At 38.6% G+C, this 10,803-nt stretch overlaps 1 protein-coding gene across 6 annotated transcripts in view; it reads right to left on the bottom strand.

Annotated features, from left to right (window-relative positions):
• The window catches only part of LOC122558290 (polyamine-modulated factor 1-binding protein 1), a 488,574-nt gene that overhangs the window by 159,628 nt on the left and 318,143 nt on the right, over positions 1 to 10,803 (bottom strand). For all 6 annotated transcript variants that reach the window (XM_043706693.1, XM_043706694.1, XM_043706696.1 and 3 more), the window contains one exon: positions 9,747 to 9,993. In XM_043706693.1, coding sequence (XP_043562628.1) covers positions 9,747 to 9,993 — 247 coding nt within the window. The remainder of the gene's footprint in view (positions 1 to 9,746; positions 9,994 to 10,803) is intronic.

The following is a 10,803-nucleotide window of genomic DNA, read 5'->3' as shown; positions in this document are numbered from 1 at the left end:
GTCTTCAAGGCAGAAATTGATAAATTCTTGATGTCACAAGGAATTAAGGGCTATGGGGAGAATGCGGGTAAGTGGAGTTGAAATGCCCATCAGCCATGATTAAATGGCAGAGTGGACTCGATGGGCTGAATGGCCTTACTTCCGCTCCTATGTCTTATGGTCTTATGGTCTTATTTTTCATGTTAATTCCTAAACATCAATATTCTGGGGGTTGATATTGATGCAAACTGAACAGCTATATAAATACTGTGGCTGCAAGAACATATCAAAAACTGGGAATTCTGCAGTGAGTAACTCATCTCCTGATTCTCCGAAGTCTGTCGACCATCTACAAGTGTGATGGAATACCCTCCATTTCCCTGAGTGAATGAGGCTTTAACAACTCTCAAGAAGCTAACACAATCCAAGACAAAGCAATCTGTTTGATTGGTATAACTTCATCCACATTTAATTTCACCCTGTCTACCAACACCACCCATGGCAGCAGTACCACAGACAAAATGCACTGCAGCAACTCACCAAGTCTGCAATAGAAAATTCTAAACCCGTGATCTTTACAATATCGAAGGCTATTGTGGGAAATAAAACCTTGTGGAGTAAGGGGTAGTATACTGGCATGGATAGAACATTGGCTGGTTGCCAGGAAGAAGAGGGTAGGCACAAGTGGCAAGGATGTAATCAGTGATGTGCCACAGCAGTTAGTGCTAGAAATACAACTGTTTGCAACTTATATTATTTATTGAGATGAAAAGATTTTGATTTGGTTCATTATTGTCACATGTAGCTAGGTACAATGAACAGTTTTGCGTGGGCATGTGAATAGTTCCTTGAAGGTAGTAGGAGAATAGTTGAGGTGGATAACAAAGCATGAAGGCTTTTGCTTGAAATGATGATTTCCCTGCTCCTCGGATGCTGCCTGACCTGCTGTGCCTTTCCAGCACTACTCTAATCTTGACTCTAATCTCCATCATTTGCAGTACCCACTTTCACCAACCAGGTCAAGAGACTAAGCGAGTAATGTCAAAGGGGAGATAGAGCATAAAGTACTTACTTTTATTGCTGCAGTTTGTTTGGAAGAGAGCATGAGAGTAAGAAATCTGATTTTGGTGAGTAGTGGGAAAGGTTGCATAATTGGTGCTTAGTTTATTGTATGAAGTTGATAAGGTTCAAAATGGCAGGACAGTGCAGCACCATTGTTATGATGGTGTAGCTGTGTACTGTACCTTTAAGAGAGAGAGGAAGCTGGCAAGAACTAATTGAAAGAAGAATGTGCTGAATGATATTAAAAATGTAACATTTGGTTGAAACAAATAGCTGGAATTGCATTGCCTTGGAACAAAAAACAAATTCAAATTTGGCCAATCAGTTTAAATTATGCCCCAGATACCAAAATCCAAACAAATTTGAATTTTCCTGTTTGGGATGACATCAAACCAATGAAATGATCCGATTTTTTGGGGTATAAAACCAGACATTTTGAACAGTTAGGGGGAGAACTGCAAAGAGCACCATCAAGTACAGACTGCTAGTCATATAATTAATGTTGTGCAGCAGAAGACCAAAGAAAAGATGACCCAGGAAAATACAGAGGAAAATCTACAAAGGAGAATTGACAAAGCTGATTGGTTTTTAAAATTAATTTTTTTTATAACTCTTAATTGGGTTTTTTTTAATCGGACCAGTATTGTAGAGTGGGAGGTAAAATACAGGTTTAAGAGAAAGGAGTTGTAAAAAGTTGTGGATTTAATATTTTTTATTTTGGACTTAAAAAATAAAATAGTTAATTTTTTCTTTAGCTAGTGAGACCCAGGATAGTTCTTTGCCTCTCAAAATTTAACAGATTACGGCACGAGGTGAGCTTCTCTGTGTGTCGTGTTTAAATTAGCAAGAAGGGTTTACCCATGTTGTAACAGTTTGGAGGCTCTCATCCATGATTTGAACTGGTTTAGACACATCCAGTCTGAGATTTGGACAGCTTTTAATAGATTTGGGGTATGACAAAAGCCCAGTAGATTTAAATACTTGCCGGTTAGTGTCCTAGATCTTTAAATAAAACATAGGTGAGACAATTTGTTTAATTTCAGTTACTTGTGGTTGGTTAAATTAAAAGTGAGAGAAATGGCTCTTAAAATGGCTAAAGAGGTTCTGGGGTTTGAAGGTAATTCCCAAATTTGCCAAGAAAGTATAGAAAGAAAAGATCATACTCTTAGAATTAGCAAAGAAGTTAGAATGGGGTTTAACCAAGGACAAAAGTAACGCGGAAATTGTAAGGGAATTACTCAAATACTTAGGCGTGTCAGAGAAACAGACAAGTGCAGTAGAGGTAGAAAGACTTAAATTACAATTGAGGAAAATGGAGTTAGAAGGCAAACAATGAGACAGAGGAAAGACACAGGGAGAGAGAAAGAAAAGAGAGAGAAGGTTCTTAGTTGAGCAAAAAGGGAGAGAATTTGAACTTGAGAAATTGTGACTTAGTCAGCAAAGTCAAGTTAACAGGCTGGAGATTAAAAGAGAAGGTAGTGATATATACAAATATGTCAAAACTCTGCTACATTTTGACGAGAAAGGTATCAAAGCCTTCTTTATTTCATTTGAAAAATTGGCTCGGCAGATGTGGTGATCTGAGGATTTATGGGTAATGCTAGCTCAGACTAAACTGGTAGGCAGAGCTAGTGAGATATTTGCCGCACTGTTAGATGAGGGGTCAAGAGATCATGAAGGGGTCAAACAGGTTATTTTAAATGCTTATAGAGCACATTAAATCAAATGTGTGCCGTCCTGAATCCCAGGGAGCTTTAGAAAGGTGGCATCAGACTTTGAAGACTATGTCGAGAGCATACTGTCAGGATGACCCGAACGATTGGGATAAAGGTATCCCCTTCGTATTGTTTGCCATTAGAGATAACCCAAATGAACCTACTCAGTTTACTCCCATTGAGTTAGTATTCAGACATGAAGTGAGAGGCCCTTTGAAATTAATTAAAAAGAAATTGATAGGACCAAAGTTGGAGATCTCACAGTTAGATTATGTATTGGAGGTTTGGGAGAGATTAAATCAAATAGGTGAGTTACCTAAGCAGCACCTAAAGAGGGCACAGCATATAATAAAGCAGGTGGCAGACAAAAACTCTGAGACCCGGACGTTTCCCCGAGGGGATGACGTGTTCGTACTGTTACCAGTGATAGGAGATCCCTTCAAAGCCAGGTTTAGTGGTCCCTATCAAATTGAGAAAAAGTTGAGTCAGGTGAACTATCTGGTAAAGATGCCAGATAGAAAAATATCTGTATCGGGTATGTCATGTGAACATGTTGAAACTGTATTATACTAGAGAGAAACAACTGGATAAACAGGTGTTAGTTAATGCCCCACAGAGTGAGGAATCAAATCCAGATGTTGTGGGTTTTGATGTGCCACAAAATATTAAAAAATGAAGAAGTCCTTGTGGAGTGGCATAGGTTAGTAAACTGCCTTAGCAGCAAAGAACGCAGTTGAAAAGTTTGTTACTGCAGTATGAAGACATTTGTCGGAATCAGATGGAGAGGAATATTGTACATGAAATAGACGTAGGGAAAGCTGTTCCGAGAAAACAACACCCCTATCGGCTTAATCCTTTTAAAGCCAGACAAGTCCAGAGGAGGTGGAGGCCTTGGTCAATGAAGACATCATCTAACTAAGCCAGAGTGAGTGGTGTTCGCCGATTGTCTTAGTTCCCAAACCAGGTGGGACTCAATGATTTTGAGTGGATTATCGGAAGGTTAACGCCATTACAAAATCGAGAAAGTTGGACAAGCCAAGTTGGACTTACTGTATGGTTACTGGCAGGTACCTTTATCAGAGATGATGAAAGAAATTTTTGCGTTTGTAACCCCAAATGGGCTATATCAATTCAAAGTGATGCCCTTTGGAATGAAGAATGCACCCGGCACATTCCAAAGACTCATGAACAGAGTTGTGACTGTGTTAAACTGTGGAGTCTATTTAGACGATGTAGTCAGTCCTGGAAAGATCATATGGTACATTTTGCAGAACTCTTTGAATGTCTACAAGCAGCAAAACTGGTAATAAACTTAAACAAAACTGAATTTGCGAAAGCAGAGGTGACGTTCTTGGGATATAACATCGGTCTTGGAAGGTTGACCCCACAAATACAAAATTTCGGTGGACTGAGAGAAAGATAAGAGAGAGAGAGAAAAGAGAGAGACAGAAAAGAGAGAGACAGAAGGTGCTTAGCAAAGAGAGAGAGAAGAAAGGGAGAGAGAAAGAGAGAGAAGATTCTTAGGTGAGCAAAAAGAGAGAAAATCTGAACTTGAGAAATTGTGATGTAGTCAGCAAAGTCAAGTTAACGGGATGGAGATGACATTTGACCATTTAACAGCAATATTAACCACCACACCAATTTTAGCGACACCAAACTTTTCAAAACCCTTAAAAGCTGCCATTGATGCTAATGACTTCGGAGTTGGAGCTGTACTGCTACAGGAAGATGATGGTGGGATTGAACTGCCAGTTGGTTACTTCTCAAAGAAACTCAACATCCACCAGAGAAAATACTCCATGATTGAAAAAGGACTATTGAGTTTGGTACTGGCCTTACAACATTTTAATGTGTACGTCATGAATGTTGTGTTGGAGACGGTTGTGTACATGGATTACAATCCTCTTACATTCTTGGCACGCTTTAAGGACAAGAATATGAAACTATTTTGTTGGAGTCTTATGTTACAGACTTTTAATTTACAAATTGTACATGAAAGAATGTAATCACAGATGTATTATTGTGGATTTAACTGATAAAGTATAGATACGATTGGTATCTATTTAAAGTTTTATATATGCGTGTGTGTGAAGAAGTTAATATGAACTTAGATTAAAGTTATACATATGTCATGGTAATATGGTTAAGGAATAGAGAAAAAAATGAAACCATCTTTTCATTGTGATGGTTCATTTTTTCTGAAGGTGGGAGGTGTTATGATGGTGTAGCTGTGTACTGTACCTTTAAGAGAGAGAAAGGAAGTTGGCAAGAACTGATTGAAGGCACAGAATGTGCTGAACAATTTAAAAATATAACATTTGGTTGATACAAATAGCTGGAATTGCATTGCTATGGAACAAAAAACAAATTCAAATTTGGCCGATCAGTTTAAATTATGCCCCAGATACCAAAATCCAATTGAGTTTGAATTTCTTGTTTGGGATGACATCAAACCAATGAAATGATCTGATGTTTTAGGGTATAAAACTGGACATTTTGAACACTTAGGGGGAGAACTACAAAGAGCACTAACAAGTACAGACTGCTAGCCATATGGCCCTCTGAAAGGTACCTGTCCATAATTAAAGTTGTGCAGCAGTAGACCGAAGAAAAGATGACTCAGGAAAATACAGAAGAAAATCTACAAAGGAGAATTGACAAAGCTGGCTATTTTTGAAATGACATTTTTTTTTTGTAAATCTTTATCTTTTTTTTATTCGTACCAGTGTTGTAGAGTGGGAGGTAAAATATAGAGTTAAGAGAAAGGAGTTGTAAAAAGTTGTGGTTTTAATATTCTCTTTTGAACTTAAAGAATAAAATTGCTAATTTTTACTTTCACTAGGGAGATCTGGGATAGTTTTTTGCCTCTCGAAATTTAACAGATTACGGCGTGAGGTGAGCTTGTCTGTATATCGGGTTTAAATTAGCAGAGGGGTTTAACCCACATCATAACACCATGGAATTCTCCACCAGCAATATGTGGAAAATAATGGTGACAATGTATGTGGGATTTATGTTCAGCCTCAGTTTCTGATTTAGTGCATAATGTGCCTGGGGCTGTGGAAGGACTCACTATGGACCATCCATGACACTGAGTACGGGTGTAGGGCAGAGAACTAGCAGATAGAGTTCAATCTGGGCAAATACGAGGTGATGTATTTTGGAAGATCCCAAATGGTAAATGCAAAAGCCCTGGGGAAAATTAATGTACAGAGAAATCTGAAAGTGGTAACGCAGGTCGATAGAGTGGTCAAGAAGGCATACAGCATGCTTTCCTTCATCGGACAGGGTATTGATTACCAAAGTAGGGAGGTCATATTACAGTTGGACTTTGGTTTGGCCACATTTGGAATACTGTGTACAGTTCTGATCGCCACATTACTAAAAGGATGTGGATGCTTTGGAGAAGGTGCAGAGGAGGTTCACCAGGATGTTGCCTGGTTTGAGGGCGCTAACTATGAAGAGAGATTGAGTAATTAGGATTATTTTCATTAGAAAGACAGAGGTCGGGGGGGCGGCACTTGATTGAGGTCTACAAGATCATGAGAGGTATAAACAGGGTGGCTAACAAGAAGCTTTTTCCCAGACTAGGGGACTCATTTACTCGGGGTCACAAGTTCAAGGTGAGAGGGGAAAGGTTTAAGGGAGATATGTGTGGAAAATTCTTTATGAAGAGGGTGGTGGGTGCCTGGTACGTGTTGCATGTGGAGGTGGTAGAGGTGGTCATGACAGCATCAATTAAGATGTATCTAGACAGATACATGAATGGGCAGGAAGCAGAGGGATACAGATCCTTTGAAAATAGGTGACAGGGTTAGATTGAGGATCTGGATCAATGCAAGCTTGGAGGGCCGAAGGGCCTGTTCCTGCGCTGTAATTTTCTTCGTTGTTTGTTCTCTTATCAGTAAGACTATAATTGTGAGGAGGCAGTGCTGGAATCCCCTGTGGCCATTCCCCTATTAAACAGGTATACCATTTTCATTACTGTTGGAAGGCATGGCCTCTCAAGGGAAAGCAATAGCAGCATCCAGATCAGTAGGCATTTCTGTGGCTGTAAATGAGACTCCAGGTTGGTGTGCTGCCTCCTCGGTACCAGCATGCACAGGATATTCTGAAGTGGGGGAGTGAACAGCCAGAGGTTGTGGTCCATTTGGTAGGCAGAAACTGGGTGAAGTCCTGCAAAGGGAATTTAGGGAATTAGATAGGAAATTGAGAAGCAGGACCTCGAGGGTTGTAATCTTGGGATTTCTGTGTGTGCCTCATACTAGTCAGAATAAGGAAGATAATACAGTTGAATGCATGGCCATGCACCTGGTGTAGGAGGGAGTGAACACAGTGAGACCAGTGGTTTGAAGTGTATTTATTTTAATGCAAGGAGTGGAACAGATAAGACATATGAACTTAAAGCCTGGATTAGCATATGTAATAGCCATTAGAGAATTTTGGTTGAGAGAAGGGTGTGGCTGGCATTCAACATTCCAGAATTTAGATGTTTCAGGCATGATAGAGAGTGATATAAAAGGGGGAAGAGTTGAATTATTGATTAAGGAGAATGTCACAGCTGCACTGAGAAGTCACATTGGAGGACTCACCCAGCGAGGCCATATGGTAAAATTTATGAATAAGAAAGGTGCTATTACTATAATGGGGTTATGTGAGAGGCTCCCCCAGCAGCCAAAAGGCAATAGAGGAACAGATATGTAAGTAGATCATGGAAAGATGTAAAATCGAAAGGATTGTTGTAGTGAGTGATTTTAATATCCCCAAAATTCAATGGGACACTCTGAGTAGTAATGTCTTAGATGGGGCAGAATTTATTAGGTGCATCCAGAAGGGATTCTTGAAATAATATTTAGATAGTCTAACTAGGGCAGGAGCCATATTAGACCTTGTACTGGGGAAATGAGCCTGTTCAGGTGATTGAAATTTCAGTGGGGGAGCATTTCAGGAACAGTGATCATAATTCCACAAATTTTAAGATAGTTCTGGAAAAAGTTGGATTGTCTTGGGATGAAAGTGCTAAATTGGGTGAAGGCTAGTAAGAACAGTATCAGGCAAGAACTAGAAAAATTGGAGTGGGGGGGCAGCATATTGAAGTTAAACCTACATCTGACATGTGGGTGTCTTTTAAAAGCCAGTTGACCAGAGTTTAGCACCAGCATGAAGTATAAGAATGGCAAGATTCGGGAACCTTGGGCAATGAGAGATATTGTAAGGTTAGTTAAAAAGGAACAGAAAGCATATGCAATATTTAGAGAACAGAAATCAAACAAGGACCTTGGTGAGTACAAAGGAAGATAAAAAGAAAATTAAATAAATTAGGATGGCTAGAAGGAATGTGAAATATCTTAAGGAAAGTAGACTTAAGGAAAATCCCAAGGCATTTTATATATAGATTAGGAGCAAGAGGGTAAGTAGGGAAAGGGTAGAGTCAAGGATCGAGGAGGGAGTTTATGTGTGGAGTAAGGAGAAATCAGCGGTGTCCTTAATCAGTAAATCACATTGGTATTCATCAAGGACAAAGAAATTAATGATGGCAAGTTTAGAGAGGGGTTTTGTGACATAAACTCCTGAGTGGTTTTGACAGGTAGGTGTGAAGACGATGTTTCCTTTTATGGGATGACCTAGAACTAGGGGTCACTTTTTAAAAAACCAGGAGTCACCTATTTAAAATTGAAATTCAGTAACTAGCCAGTGGATGGAGAGTCCTTGAAAGTTTTTATGGAAAAAGTCGATAGATTTTTGTTAATCAAAGGGATGAAAGATTATCAGAGGTAGGTGACAAAGTGGATTTGAGACTACAATTAGATCAACCATGATCTTAGTGAATGGTGAAGAAGGCTTGAGGGCCTGACGGCCGACTCATACTTTTGATATCTCTGTTCATACGTTCACACAAGTATAATCACTGTGAATGGTGGAGACAAGCTAGGAGTGAATAAAGGTTTGGCCAAACGTGTGCGAGATGAAGAGGCAGGAAGACTTAGGATTTGAATACCATCCTTAGGGCTTACCAGAAAACAGGTAGATTATGTTGAAGATAGCTGAACAGGTTTTGGAATGCAACAATTGGGAAATTTGAATATTGAGAGCCAAACAAGTATTCTAACAGAATAAAGCGCTGGGAGAATCAATTGAGGATTGGATAGGTTGAGTTAGGTTTTATTAATACAGATGATTTTGAATAATATTGCTGATGATTAGAAGACAGAAGGAAGGCACTTAGGAATAGGCAGATGAGGCAGTAAACGGGGTTGTAGAGAATCATTTATTTGCAGCTCAGAGTCTGAAGAAAGAAAGTCAGTTGGGATAGTCAATTCAAAGTCAAATCAGGTAGAGGAAATTAAATAAAGAATAGGAAAGAAAGACTGAATTGAGATAGAGATACAGCCAGAAAGTAAAAGATGATGACAATAATTAAAAACTGAAGGAAAAAAGACTCCTCAGTTCTTAAAGTTAATTCTTGATGCCAGAGAGGTTCTTCTGTAATACTGAAGACTTCCCACATTGTTAAATGGTTAGGTAGACTGGAATAATTTGACTTTTTGTACTTAGTTTAATCTGCTGTACATACAATGTCAGCCAGCACAGGAATTTCATGCTGTTCACTGCTTCTGAATGAACAGTCTTAGACAGCATCTTCTGGATTTTCATGTTTAACTGTACATGTATGTTCAGTGAAAGGTGTGGTCTAATTTTCACAGCAAAATCCACCATATTAGCTATGCAGTAGATACCAGGTATCTCACCACCTTTTACATCCGAATGAACTCAATGAAACAGAAAAAGTAATGAAAAGCATTTAAGCATAACCTTGAGCAATTTAAAATATATAAAAAAATTATCAAGGAACTCCAAGGTACATTTGAATAATCGGTTGTTTTCTTTCAAAAAAAAAAGACTGGAAAGTAAGGAAACGCTCTTGTTGTAGCAATATGACTTTGAAAATTATATACTGTGGAACATACCAGAATACCAGAGCATGCTTACCAAATTCTCTGCAGTTTTTATTGCTGTTTTGTAGATCCTGGTTCAATTGTTCTATTTCTGCCTTAAGGGATATGTTTTCAGTTTCTTTTTGCTGCTTTTCTTTTTCCAGCCTCTGAACGTCCATCTCTAGGCTTTTCACCACAGCGCCTTGCTTTTCAATTTCTGTTACTTTCCCTTTAATACTATCACGAGCCTGAAGCAGGTCTGTTTCAGACTTCCTCAAGAGGTCATCTCTCTTCTGTATTGCCTTTGGAGGAAATCATGCAGAATATGTAGAATGCAAATTCACTTCTAAGGGCATTATTTAAGTGGTCCAAAACCTATGCTTAATCACTTGGATCAGAAGTTGATCATGTCCATCAGAAGCTGCATTAAAGCTTAAATCAGAGACATCAAAGTGACTTTACAGCTTCAAACAACACATCAACCTCAGAACATTGTTAAAAATAAATCTACAGGCATGTTATGAAATTATAAATCCAACTTAAGGCCCTGAAATATGAACCAGCAGCTAAAGTGTAGATAGGTTTTGAAATTAATATTGGTGTTAAAGTGATCTTAAAACTAAACATATGCTTTTGAAAAAGTTGTGAACCTACACTGGACTTTGCTTTAAATCAGAAAGCAGCATAAGTAATTGCAAGGCTTGGAAATCACAAGCACATTTTATAACCAAGTTGCAGACTTTCTAATTTGTGAAGTAGTGTAAAAATGAATTGGTTATATTTGACACAACATTCAAATGAACATAATTTTAGCCCTCAAAAGATAGTTGCTTGAAATGGATGAAATAGGTTTTGTGACAAATAATGAATGCCACTATGCACCTATCTAATAATTAAACAGCAACAATGTTTCAACTCAATGAATACTATTCATGTGTAATACTTGAGTTATGCCAACCCCAGCTGTATATTCTTTTTCTCAGGCACTTTATGATGTTGTAGTACGATTTCTGAAAGGGAAGTATTATTACATTTAATATTTGTAACTAGGGCACGTCACTTTGTATTTGGTGGGGGGGAGGGGGGGTGTAAATATTAAAAATCATCACAGC

Source organism: Chiloscyllium plagiosum, chromosome 17 (genome assembly GCF_004010195.1).
Source record: "Chiloscyllium plagiosum isolate BGI_BamShark_2017 chromosome 17, ASM401019v2, whole genome shotgun sequence".
Lineage (NCBI taxonomy): Eukaryota > Metazoa > Chordata > Chondrichthyes > Orectolobiformes > Hemiscylliidae > Chiloscyllium > Chiloscyllium plagiosum.
The sequence above is the reverse complement of the archived record's forward strand: the minus strand, read 5'-3'. Positions and strand labels throughout refer to the sequence as shown.